The following is a 13330-nucleotide window of genomic DNA, read 5'->3' as shown; positions in this document are numbered from 1 at the left end:
TGAGGGTGGCCCCTGTGAAGGTGGCATGCCCCTCTGGAAGAGTCTCAACCCCAGGCCGGGTGGCAGGGGCCCCTGGGGACCAGGCGGGCACAGGGGGTGGGCAGGGAGGGCACGCAGCGGCCCCTGTCTTCCAGAAGAGCAGGTGTCCACTCCGGCGGCCCCGGAGGGCCCGGGGGCTGAGGGCTCGGGGCCCCCCTCCCTGGAGAAGCTTCGGAATGTGCGACAGCTTGAGACGCTGGCCCGCGCCTACACGCTGCTGGCCCTGGCGGCCCCGAGCGCCGCCGGCCGCCAGGACTACTGCCTCATGGCTTACACCTTTCTCCGCCGCATCTGGCAGGTGAGGCCCCGGGACCTGCACTTGCACAGGTCCTGTGTCTCTCCCCTCCTTCCCAGCAGCACCCTCCCTGCTTTGGGGACTCAGGGGAGGAGGGAGGGCCTCGCTGCTCCCTACGAAGGGGCCCCTCCTCCCCAAGACTCACCCCAGCGCCTTTGCCCAACCACCCGCAGAAGCCTGTCTTTCCACCGCGCTGCCACTGGGCTTCCAGAACCTTCTCTATGCCCCCTCTGCACGGCCTCCGAGCTGCCCTCCTTCCCACCACCTCTTTACGGGGCCCCCGGGGCAGCTCCTGGTCGACTCTTGTTCTCAAGGACCTCTCGCCGTCGGTGCCCGCCCAGTGGGACAGTGTCGGCAGGACAGGCCTTTCTTCTGGGGGCAGGTTTGCACCCTGCCCTCAGCCATGTGCTGGGGACAACAGGGCCATCGCCCTTTGGCAGCAGGAAGGACTGGGAAGGCCGTCCTGGGTCTTGAAGATGCCCCAGGCCACTGCCACCCACCACCCACCACGCAGCGGCTCTGCGATTCTTTGAGAACCGCTAAAAGTCACTTGAGTGTGTTCTTCACTAGAGACGTTAATTCATTTTATGGGGCTGACAAGCTCTTCGTAAGGGTCAGCTGTGCGTCCCCGCAGGCCCAGAGTCCTGGAGGAAGCCCCCCGAGGGCAGAGGAGGGCGGCCGCGTGTCCACCCGCCGAGGGGCACTGCCGCCACCTCTGCGCCGGGCGGCTCATGGCCTGGCCACTCCCTCCCAACCTGCCCTCATACCTGAGTGCGTGGGAGGAGGGGGACCCGCTTGTGTTATCAGTGTTGCAAAGTCGGATTTTCTTTTCCCAGGTTTCTTTATTAACAGCAGGAAAATCAATTTCAGAAAGTAGAATTCCAGCAGCAGTGAGTTCACATTCATTGTTGCTTCAAAAGGAGAAGGAGAAAAGCAAAGACAGAGAAAAAGACAAGGACAGAGACAAGGACAAGGGCAGAGACAAGGACAAGGGCAGAGACAAGGACAAGGACAGAGACAAGGACAAGGGCAGAGACAAGGACAAGGACAGAGACAAGGACAAGGGCAGGGCCTCGAAGCAGGTGACCGTGCCCTCCCGGTGGCCAGGCTCTGCCCCAGCCGCCCTTGAGGCTCCTCGTCCCAGAGGCTGGGCCGCAGGGGGCAGAGCTGTCCTGGCTGCTCTGTCCGGTTTCTCCCCCTGGGAAGTGGAGCCAGTGGTTCTTGTCCCCCTGCCCCGGGTGTTAGGAGGTGACACGGGGAGGGTCTGGCTTCTCCCCTGTGGTCTGTCGTCTGCGTTCCCAGAGCGGGTCCCTCCCTCTGCCCAGGTGCATCTGGGCCCTGGCCATGTGGGGTGGGACAGCACCTTCTCTCCATCCACTGGGGGCCTGTGCTGCACGTCACCTTGTCACCGGAGGAATTGCCTGTCTCTGGGGCTGTGCTCACGGCAGCACCCCTCCCGGGTGTCCCGCCTCACTGTCCCCACTGGGGACGCCCCCGCCTCCCTCCCCCATCACTGCTCTCCAGGAAGTGGAGACACGTGTGGGTCCGGCGTGGCTTGCCGTCGGGCTGGCAGCCCAGGGAGGGCGCCACGCACGTCCCCAGAGGCGCTGCCGACCCGTCCTTTCCCGTGGGGCCACCTGGGTGTCTGCTGTGAGCTCCACCTCCTAAAGCAGAGCCTGGCTTCCTGCTTTGCAGTTTCAAAGCCCCACTCCTGGCAAACGCCTTGAAGACGTACCCGCAAGCATAGAAGAGTGGGCTTCCTACGCTTGCCCCGAAGAAGCTATATCAGTATTTAAGCAGGATCAGAGCAACTTTGCCGTCAACCGGTCAACTCTCCAGAAGCCGGTGAGTGGACCTGAAGATGCCGTCCCAGGCCTGTGTCCGTGTCCTGCCTCCTGGCTTGTTGTCACAGCTGACGCTTTCTGGTGTGAAGTGGGACCAGAGAGGGATGCGCAGAAACAGGGCTCTGCTCAGGGAATTGTGAAGCAGGGCCTCCTGGGCATGAGCCCCCAGACCCTCCCACAGGCCCGTCCCCGGCCCCCTCCCCCTCCCTGAGCACCCGGGGACTTTTCCTCACGCATTCCCCGCACAGGTCACACTCCTGCACGTGAAATTCAGCCATGCCTGGGAGTGCCCCACGGCTGCTGTGACCGGCCACCGCAAACCAGGTGCTTAAAGCAGCACAAAGGGTTTCCTCACAGTTCTGGAGGCCACAGGTTCAAAGTCAGTATCACCGGGCCGAAGTCAAGATGTCGGCGGGGCCACATTCCCTCTGGAGGCCCCAGGGGAGGGTCCTTCCTGCCTCTTCCAGCTCCTGGGGGCTCCTGGGCTTGTGGCCGCGTCACCTCCCCCACCCCCCGCCTCCGTCGTCACGTGGCTTCTCCGCTGTGTCTGTGTCTCATCTCCCACGTACAGGGGCCCATACGATGACACGTGGGGCCCGCCTGTATCATCCAGGGCAACCTCCCCAGCTCGGCATCCTTACTTCGATCACACCTGTGCGCAGGTTCCAGGGGTAGCGCCGGGCTACTTCGGGGGCTGTTTTTCAGCCCCGCACCTGCCTGGTTTCTGTGCTTGTGGAAATAGAGACTCTCGGCCTCTAACCGCCCATGGCTGGCTTCTCTCTGGAGCGCGGTGTCCGCGGGAATCCTCCGCGCTGCTTCGTGTGTCTGGTTGTGTTCACATCGTCGGTGACGAGTATTCCGTCTGGTGACTCGACCACGGCCTGTCTGTCCTTCAGCCACGGAAGGCACGGGGCTGTCTCCAGCGTGCCTGTTACAGATGTCTCAGGGCCCACGTGCCCACGGGCCTGGAGGGCACACCCGGCAGCGGCGTTTCTGGTCACGGAGCACGTGTATCTCCAACTACAGCATGTTGACAGACTGCCTTTGGCAGTGGTCGTGCCGTGAGGCCCGCCTTCTCACCTGGCCGTCTGGGGGGCGTGGGCCTCTCACTGGGCTCAGCCGGACACTCCCTGACTACGGTGAGGCCGGACGCCTCTCAGCGCCTTTTGGCCACTTGAATGTCCTCTTTCATGGCCTGCGTGTGCAATCGGTCGCCCATATTTTATTAAGCCTCTGTCTTTACCTTGTTGAATTGAAGGAGTTCCTTATCTGTCTTGGAAAAAACACTCTGACAGTTTAGGACAGCAGGTCACCCTCCACTCTGGGCCTTGACTGTCTTGAGGTCTTCTTGTGAATACGGATTCCAAGTTTTAGTGTACGAAAAAGTATTAATCTTTCCCTTTATGACTAGTGCCTTGTTGTGTCCTGTTTAAAAAAATGTTTTCCTTCCCAAAGGTCATGAAAATGTCCTCTTATGGTATTTTCCCAAAAGCTTTATACTTCTACATGTCAGATTTAGATCCCCTTGAAGTTGGTTCATGTGTGTGCTGTGAGGTGAAGGATCCGGTTCTGAGCTCTCCGATCTGGATAATCTGAATGTTCTAACACCACTCATTGAAAAATCGCTTGCCGGGCTTCTTTGCCACGCTTGTCATGAATCAGGCGTCCACACCTGCACCAACACCTCACTGTCTGAGCTCCTGAGGTTCGTCACCTTGACTGCTTGGGAGAGAACATTGCCTGCCCTTGTTATTCAGGAAGGTCTTGGATGTCCTTTCCATCGTCCATGTGTTTCCATGTGTCTTTTAGAGTCCGCTTGTTGGCTTCCATTGGAAACCCTGGTGGAGTTTTGGCTGTGATTGCACTGAATCTCGAGATCAGTTTTTGGTTTGGGGGAGAACTGGCGTCTTTGCCACATTGAATATTCCAGTCGACGAGCATGTTCTAGTTCTCTATTGACGTAGGTCTTCTGTAACTTCTCTTGATAATGGATTTGAGTTTTATGCATGGAGGTTACACACATTAGATTTATTTCTACGTATTTGATGTTTGTGCTGCTGTTATAAATATACCTCTTTTGTTTCATTTTTTTAAACTCCAGACGAAATCCAGAAATATAATTGTTTTCATCTTGACCTTGCAGCCATCAGTTTAGTTAACTTCTAGATAAGTTTGGTAATCGATCTGTAGATTCTTTGGATCTTATGTGTATACACAGAGTCTGCATTTCGTCCGCAAATGTTTTTCCTCATTTCCGATCATTACACTTTTTATCTCCTTATTCCACTGGCTGCCACCAGCACAGCGCTGAACAGAGATGGTGACACCTCCTTATCCTGCCCCCTGGCTTAGCAAGGGGGCTTTAGCATTTCACTCAGTGTCATCGATGTTTGCTGTAGGTGCTTATAGGTATTCTTTATTGATTAAGGAAGTTCCTTTGTTTCTATTTGCTAAGAGTTTTAATCACAAATGGCTACAGATGTTTATCAAGTATTTTTCTCCATCTATCACATAATGGCTTTTTTCTCTTTCCTTACTTTATTCCCTAATGCTTATCAGAATAATGTCAACTTGGTTGAGACATATTATTCGTTTCACTTATCATCAGATTCAACTGGCTAGTATTTTGTTCGGGGTGTTTGCCTCTGTGTTCATGAGGAAATTGGTGTTTAATTTTCCTTTCATACTACACGCTTGTCAGGAAGTGGTAAGAGGCTGCACTGACTCTGAACTGTTTTCTGCTCCCAGCGCTTCTGACCGCAGGTGTGCGGGTTTCCGCACAACAGCCAGTTCTCCGCTCCCCGTGGACACCAGCTGGGTGACCCCCCATTTAACTCAGTTCTGGCACTATGTGCCATGGTCAGTGCAGGCCCCACAGGGTCAGGGCTCCGTCCCTCGAGGCCGCCCCCACCAGGCGCCGGTCTCAAGTGTCGGGTCCCCAGGCCACTGCACTCCATGCAGTGTGGCCATGAATCGGGTTCCCACCACCCCCTCCTCAGGTTCGATGTTTGCCGTGACAGCTCCCAGACTCAGGAAAACGCTTGACTTAACTAGATCGCTGGTCTGTTACAGAGGATGTCGTAAAGGATGCAGATGAGCAGCCCGATGAGGGGGTCCATGGGGCAGGTGTGGAAGGGTCCCGAGCACGGGAGAGTCTGTCCCCGTGGAGCTGGGGTGTGCCGGGCACCACCCTCCTGGCAGGTGGACACGTTCACCAGCCCAGAAGCTCTCCAAACCCCTTCCCGCAGGGTTTCCCTGCAGGTTCTGGGACAGGGCACGGCTGATCGGCTCGCGGGCTGTTGGGAATTAACTCAGCCTCCAGCCCCTCTCCCCGCCCCAGATGTCGGGACGGGGCTGAGGGTTTCACTCTCCCATCATGTGGTTGGTTCCTCCGACCGCCAGCCCCCATCCTGAAGCTCTGTAGGGATGGCCAGGAGTCACCTTGCGAGTAAAACTCAGGTGTGGGTGAAAGGGGCTTGTGAACCACCAAATCCCAAGGGTTGTAGGAGCTCAGTGCCAGGAACCAAGAACAAAGACCAGAGGTATGTGTCTTATTATATCACAGTATCACACTGACCTTTTAGTCAATTAGAGAGTGTTCCCTTTTTGAACGCTTCTTGGGAAGAATCTGTATGAGATTAGCTGTTATTTCTTCCCTAAACGTTTGGAGGAACCCCCGGTGAGGACTTCTGGGCCTGGTCTACTTGCGGAGACTGTCAAACATGGGTCCAGTTTACTCAATAGTTACAGAATGCTTCAGGTTTTATAATTCTTTTGTAATGTTGGTGGGTTATGTTCTTCTAGGATGTTTCCAGTTAATATAAAATTTTTAATTTATTGACATAATGTGGTTCTTACTATCGTTTTTTTTTTTTTTTGCGGCACGCGGGCCTCGCACTGCTGTGGCCTCTCCCGCTGTGGAGCACAGGCTCCGGACGCGCAGGCTCAGCGGCCATGGCTCACGGGCCCAGCCGCTCCGCGGCATGTGGGATCCCCCCGGACTGGGGCACGAGCCTGTGTCCCCTGCATCGGCAGGCGGACTCTCAACCACTGCGCCACCAGGGAAGCCCCTTAAATCCTATTATCATCTTTTAGTGTCGGCCTCACCAGGGATGATCAGTTATTAGTCTCTCAAAAAAACACACGCTTTCCAGGCCACCCACATGCCACTGGGCTGGGATGTAACCCCTGACAGGGCTGTTTTATTTCGTTGCCCTTGAGCCTCAGGTGCGGGCTTTGGGGACCCAGTCGGGGCACTAGCCTTCAGTGGGCCCTCAACTCCACCTGCAAAGGAAGAGTCACAGGTGCTGTTCAGGCTCTCAGCTGCCTCTTCTGTCAACAGACATCCCAGGACACGTGTATCCCAAGGTGCCAGGTTCACATCTCTCGATTCACATCTTCTTCCATGTCTCGGCCCAGTCATTTTTGCCTGCATTGTTCACTCTTCAGTGCTTTTAAGCAGATTTTTAAAATAGCTCATCCAACTTCTCTAATTTTCTACTGAGAATATCAAACCTAGTGTGACATTATAAGAAGTATTAGTTCGTCTCTGTCTATATTGAATTTGAAAGCAATTGTATGTGTATATAAAGAAATGAAACAAAGACATTAATTTGAATGAAAGCAGACAGATTTTTCTTGTGAGCATCTTTATACTTGGGTGCTGAAGATTCCAGGAGATTGCACACGACAAGCTGAAAGCCATTAACTGAAGGACAGGAGGCAGAGAGCACATCACTGCTTCCCTCAACAGACACTAGTTCAGCCCCTGTGCACGTGGCACTGTGTGGACAGAGTTTCTGGAGGGAAGACCCTGTGAGCTGGGGGCCCACCCTTCCCCCGTCTTTGACCTTACGTGTTTGCTGTGTATTGATGTAGGCGTACAGTTTATATTATCTGGACCACTTGGTCGAGGCCCTGCAGAAGGTGTTCCTTCATGAGCTCGCCATCCCGGTCCTGCAGTTGGAGGTGCTCATTGCAGCCTCCGTGGTCGACAGCAAGAGCCTCGAGGACCTCTACCATCTCCGGTTGGTGCCACCTGCTTTATTTTGGGGGGAGCTGGGAGACATTCAAGTGGCTAAAGTGAATATTTCCCAAAGCAATATAAAACCAAATAAGATTTTAAAATATTAATTCTGTAGTTGACGATTTATATAAATAATAAAGTCCCTACGATTTGTAAAGCCAAATAAATCAGAATACTTAAACATAAAAATAGTATTTTTAGTTTTAAAATTTCTGCCTGGTTCTTAAGAGAATATGATTATTCCAAGGAAATACACACTGAAGTAGAATAAGTAGAAAAAAGGAGCATTTTTGTGTCTCCAGCTTCCTCTCAGAGAGCTCAGGAAAACATTTGATATATATAAATTTTATATAAAATTTATGTGTAAATAAGTTTTAATTATTTCCTGAACTATATATGAAAGTTTATATATAGTTCAGGAAATAATTTTTATATATACAATTTTTATATTTTTATAAAGTTTTATATAAAATTTTAATAGATCTTTACATATATAAAATTGAGAGAGAGAGAGAGAGAACCTGGGTGGTGAAGGATGTAGTAATTCTTTGTAGTGTTTGTGTAACTTTTCTGGAAACTTGAAATCATTTCACAATACAACTGTTTTACACAAGAATCAAAGCAGAGCTTGTTTGCTTAAAGTTGTAACGGGTCAGAGCCCCACCCACTGCACCTTGTCTTGACCTCGAAAGATGACCCTGAGGCTATAAATGCGTGTGGAGTAAAGTTCATGAATGAATGGAGTAAAAAAGTTCATGAACGAATGGAGTAAAGTTCATGAATGAGTGTAGAAACGTGCTCCAGCTGGAACTTGATGGAGCCGTCTGTTATGTTTCCCTAGTAATCTGGCTTAGCTTTACAAATTATAGAAAATAGCCTCAGATTATCCATTCCTTTTCCCGTTTACCAACTTGTATCAAGTTGGCTGAGCCCAGGGCAGCCCGACTCAGGGCTGACGCTCCTCTCGCCCCCCCAGACTTGCCCTAGTTTGTTCTGATTTGAAGTTGAGGGAAGCAGCCACTTTCCACGAGGAGGTGGTCGGGCACGCCTACATCTGCGACGTGGAGCAGGTGAGGTAAGTCAGCCGAGCCGCGGAGCTCCGCCTGCTGCCGTGCCGCTCAGGCACCGGCCCTGCTCTCGGCCACGTCTCCTCGAGCCCCAGGCCCCGTCTCCCACCACGGCTGGGCAGCAGGGGCAGTTCATTCCTCACTTGCCCTCCCGTGTGTGGGCGTCTCCCGGGCTGGGGCCGCGTGGCGGAGGGACACAGCACCAGGCGTGTGCAGGGGGCCAGGGGGAGCGGGACGGGTGAAGGAGGCGGCGTCCTGAGGGCACACGGGGAAGGAGGGTCCCACAAGAAGCAGGGGCTGGGCAGGGGCCTCTGCGGGCTGCCTTTCCAGATGGGGTGGAGTTCTGGCCTGGATGTAAGTTTGAGATGCATGTTAAACATCCAGGTCGGGATGTCAGACGAGTAGCTGGGTGCATGAGCCTGGAGTCTGGAAGAGAGAATGGGCTAGGAGTGCAGATTTGGGAGTCATATATGCTGCTAAACCATGGGAATTAAAAAAAATCTTTGTAAACACGTGAGTGGATAGCGGCTTCTTGTAGCTATTTTCATTTGTATTTCTTTGATTCCTAGTGAAACTGAACATTTTCAGGTGTCTCTGGCCATGGTATTTCTTCCTTGGCATAATGCCTGTTTTACTTATATTAGCTGCAGAAAAGAAATTGCCTTGAAAAAGGAGAAAAATAAGGAACCTCTATTAGAAGAAAGTCTGCCAACACTGAGGGAGCCCCCCACTCCAGCCCAGCAAGCAGAGATGAAGCCCCTCGTAGCAAAGGATAAGGTAGCCTCTCTCTGCAGAAGCACCTCGGTTCCTAGCCCAGTGGGGGCAGTGACAGGTCCCGCTCCAGCCAGTAAGCTCGGACTTGTCTTAACTGCCTGCTGCCTCCAAATCCTGGTGTGGGGTTTCCTGGGAAATCCAGGGACCGATGGGATGTGTCCCCTCCCTGCGGGCCCTGGAAGTCCCCAGGGAAGACGGGACTGCAGGGCCTGAGCTGCAGTTCAGAGAGGCCGGGCTGGGAGTAGCGGGTGCCCCCCCGGGAGAGCTACCGCGCCAACCAGAAGGGGGAAAGGCCGAGGCCCTCGCAGGCCTGAGCGCCCACCGGCCTGCCCCCGACCCCGTCCGGTGGTGGGCTCGCCTCATATGGGCTCGCCCGTAAAGGAAATAACCATCCCCACCCCATGCTCCGAGGTCATGAGCACTTGTTACCATGGGAGTGCCACACCTGGGACTCCCTTCGTGGTGGGGGATGGCTGGGACCCGGAGTGCACAGAGCCCTCCTGCAGGACAGGCCAGGCGAGCCACCTGCACCCGGGACTGCTTGGTGGGCCTGGTGGGTGAGGAGAGACAGACTTCCCGGGGGACAGCCCGGCCACGGGCACTGGAGTGGGGGCTGGGCTTGGCGGGTGTGGGGCCGGTGGGGAACCTCACTTGACAGCATGGGCCCTGCACCCACGCAGCACCGGCGGGCCTGCATGTCTTACAGACTTTGAAGATAGACGGAGAGACCGGCAGGGGCCTGGATGGAATGTCCTTCCCGCAGCTGTGGACCCTCAAGGCTGAAGTCCTGCTGGAGATGGACCTGTACCAGCCTGCCCGGCTGCTCCTGTCAGAGGCGTACCTGGCCTTCCAGGTGAGGCCACACCTGCCCGGCCCACTGCGCCTGTGGGGCCTCTTCCCCCGAGTGGCAGCCCCCCAGCTCCGTGCCCCCGCTGAGACCCTTCTCTCTGGGAGGCAGGGACCTGTCTGTGCTGAAGCCTGTTCTAGAGCACCCGTCCCACTCCCATGTGCAGATCCAGCTCTGCCGGAGGTCCGTCCTTCACGTCCTTTGTCTGTCGGCTCCTCTGGTTTCTCGAGCTCCTTCATCAAGTGTGTTAGAGCCTCTTTCTCCTCCTGTGCTGGGGGGCCCCTTCTGTTTGTGAGCCGGCCTCCCGATGTGCGTGTGGATGGGCGCCCCTGGCGAGGCCGAGGGCTTCGGTTTTGTTCCGAGAGGCAGATAAATAGATGGGGCCCCGGGGCCCCGACCCGCTTGGCTGTTTTGTTGCCGCTCCTCGGTGTGGGCCCTGCAGGTGTCTGTGGCATCTCCGGGGTCTCACTGGAAGCCTGGGGTTCACCCGGCCTCCTCAGAAAGGCTTGACTCCAGCCTGGACGCTCAGATCTCAGCTCAGCCCCTCAGGCCCCCACTACTGTCTGCTGGGTTTCTTGAGCCTGCTCTGCCCCTGAGAACAGGTCTTTGGACCCTCCCCCGGCCCCGCCCCCTCCAGTGCCAACTTCTGGAAGCCCCAGGCTCCTGCCTCCTCCCCCAGCTCAGATGTGGCTTTCTTCCTGGGCTCTGTCCCCCGTGAGGACAGACGCCCTCGGGAAAAACCCAGGACAGAGCGGAGCCACCCGTGTGTGCGTCGCTCCCTCCCCAGAGGTGGTAGCTCAGCTGCAGTGTCAGCGGCTCCCAGGGCCTCAGACGGATGCTTCTGTCTCCGGGCGGGTTCAGAATTGTTCCCTGGGAGGGTGGGGCAAAGCTACAGAGCCACACAGGCTGACACTTTCTTCGTAGAGGAACTCCAGAGAGAGAAGCATCCCTAATAAAGGTACAAAAACTTCGCAGCCTTGGGAGGTTCAGCTCTCTGTCTTAGGCAGGGGGACAGGTGTGTGCAGACCAGACTCAAGAGGGAGCGTGGCCTGGGAAGGGACCGAGAAGGCCGTGCGGCTGCTGAAGGGAAGCGGCCAGGGTGGGCCCTGGGGGGTGCAGAGGAGCACAGGCACGGAGGGGCTCCCGGGGGCCAGGAGTGGGGACCAGAGGGCGGACAGGTGGCCTAAGGAGGTGGGGGGCTGTGAGCCGACACCCACATGCCACAGGCGCCGCAGTCCCGTCTCCTGGCCTGTGGCCGTGCATCCGTGACCCTCCCTGTCAGCCTCCCCCAGACTCACGAAAGAGTCATCCACGCGCTGCCCTCACCTCCACCTGGCCGCCACCCGACCCTCCTGCTGCCAGGAGCGGGCTTTCCAGGGCTGTCAGTGCTTTCCAGAGTCAGGGGAGTAGGTTTTAACACACACACAGGCATCAAGCCCAGGCCCTGCGCCCTCACACTGCAGGCATGTCTCCAGACAAGAGCTCAGACAGTGTGTGCAGAGGCCTGGTGCCACGGCTGCCGTCTCTCTCTCTCTGTCTCAGTTTCTCTGTCTCTCTGTCTCTCTATCTCTTTGTCTCTGTCTCTCTCTCGCTCACTCTCCCCCCGCCCCTCCCCGTCCTGTCTCAACACGCACCTCTTTTTTAGGAGCTCGACGATCCTTGTGCAGAATCAAAATGCCTGCACCTGTTGGCACGGTTGGCAAACAAGGAAAAGAAGTACGGCCAAGCTAGGAAGATGGCCGAGAGGGCCCAGCACCTGGGGGGCAATGAGCAGTTCTGGTACGAGTCCACCCTGACCCTGGCGGACACACTCCTGTCCACCGAGAACGAGAGGAGAGAGGCAGTGGTGAGGGGCCGGCCACGTGCCCGCCCGGCGGTGCAGCCTGCGGCGGGGGGGAGGGGGCGGAACAGCGGGGGCCGCCGTGACCCTGCTGGGCCTGCCTCAGGTCTGCCAGCTGTTCCAGAAGCTCATAGATACCTTCAACGTTCTTAAGAAGGAGAGACCGAACCGAATGCCCATATTGGAATTCATGACCACAGACCTAGAAGCCAGGTAAATTTTTGTAAGAAAAAATGTTAATCGGGCTTCCCTGGTGGCACAGTGGTTGAGAGTCCACCTGCTGATGCAGGGGACACGGGTTCGTGCCCCGGTCCGGGAGGATCCCACGTGCCACAGAGCGGCTGGGCCCATGAGCCATGGCCGCTGGGCCTGCGCGTCCGTAGCCTGTGCTCCGCAACGGGAGAGGCCACAGCAATGAGAGGCCCGCGTACCGCAAAAAAAAAAAAAAAAAAAAAAGTGTTAATCAACGTGAAAATAGTGGTTTACTTTTTTCCATCTATTAATCTTTAAGCCAAATTTCAAGCCTACGAAGTTCAGAGACTCCCAGGACAGGGCCCTGTGCCCACAGCGCCGTCCGCACCCCTTCCTGGCAGCAGGGCCCTGTGCCCACAGCGCCGTCCGCACCCCTTCCTGGCAGCAGGGCCCTGTGCCCACAGCGTCCGTCCGCACCCCTTCCTGGCAGCAGGGCCCTGTGCCCACAGCGTCCGTCCGCACCCCTTCCTGGCAGCAGGGCCCTGTGCCCACAGCGCCGTCCACACCCCTTCCTGGCAGCAGGGCCCTGTGCCCACAGCGCCGTCCGCACCCCTTCCTGGCAGCAGGGCCCTGTGCCCACAGCGCCGTCCGCACCCCTTCCTGGCAGCAGGGCCCTGTGCCCACAGCGCCGTCCGCACCCCTTCCTGGCAGCAGGGCCCTGTGCCCACAGCGCCGTCCGCACCCCTTCCTGGCAGCAGGGCCCTGTGCCCACAGCGCCGTCCGCACCCCTTCCTGGCAGCAGGGCCCTGTGCCCACAGCGTCCGTCCGCACCCCTTCCTGGCAGCAGGGCCCTGTGCCCACAGCGCCGTCCGCACCCCTTCCTGGCAGCAGGGCCCTGTGCCCACAGCGCCGTCCGCACCCCTTCCTGGCAGCAGGGCCCTGTGCCCACAGCGCCGTCCGCACCCCTTCCTGGCAGCAGGGCCCTGTGCCCACAGCGCCGTCCGCACCCCTTCCTGGCAGCAGGGCCCTGTGCCCACAGCGTCCGTCCGCACCCCTTCCTGGCAGCAGGGCCCTGTGCCCACAGCGTCCGTCCGCACCCCTTCCTGGCAGCAGGGCCCTGTGCCCACAGTGCCGTCCGCACCCCTTCCTGGCAGCAGGGCCCTGTGCCCACAGCGCCGTCCGCACCCCTTCCTGGCAGCAGGGCCCTGTGCCCACAGCGCCGTCCGCACCCCTTCCTGGCAGCAGGGCCCTGTGCCCACAGCGCCGTCCGCACCCCTTCCTGGCAGCAGGGCCCTGTGCCCACAGCGCCGTCCGCACCCCTTCCTGGCAGCAGGGCCCTGTGCCCACAGCGCCGTCCGCACCCCTTCCTGGCAGCAGGGCCCTGTGCCCACAGCGCCGTCCGCACC

The 13330-nt window shown here is 57.1% G+C and overlaps 1 protein-coding gene across 1 annotated transcript in view; it reads left to right on the top strand.

Moving 5' to 3' along the window:
* CFAP46 (cilia and flagella associated protein 46) overlaps positions 1-13330 on the top strand; it is a gene marked incomplete at both ends in the record, with an annotated part of 92703 nt that overhangs the window by 49943 nt on the left and 29430 nt on the right. The window contains 8 exons of the mRNA XM_082673264.1: positions 135-337; positions 2030-2179; positions 7057-7205; positions 8181-8279; positions 8916-9048; positions 9752-9898; positions 11538-11738; positions 11839-11945. Of these exons, the coding sequence (XP_082529390.1) occupies positions 135-337; positions 2030-2179; positions 7057-7205; positions 8181-8279; positions 8916-9048; positions 9752-9898; positions 11538-11738; positions 11839-11945 (1189 nt within the window). The remainder of the gene's footprint in view (positions 1-134; positions 338-2029; positions 2180-7056; positions 7206-8180; positions 8280-8915; positions 9049-9751; positions 9899-11537; positions 11739-11838; positions 11946-13330) is intronic.

The sequence above is a fragment of the Grampus griseus genome, assembly GCF_964374135.1.
Source record: "Grampus griseus genome assembly, chromosome: 16".
Taxonomy (NCBI): domain Eukaryota; kingdom Metazoa; phylum Chordata; class Mammalia; order Artiodactyla; family Delphinidae; genus Grampus; species Grampus griseus.
The sequence above is the reverse complement of the archived record's forward strand: the minus strand, read 5'-3'. Positions and strand labels throughout refer to the sequence as shown.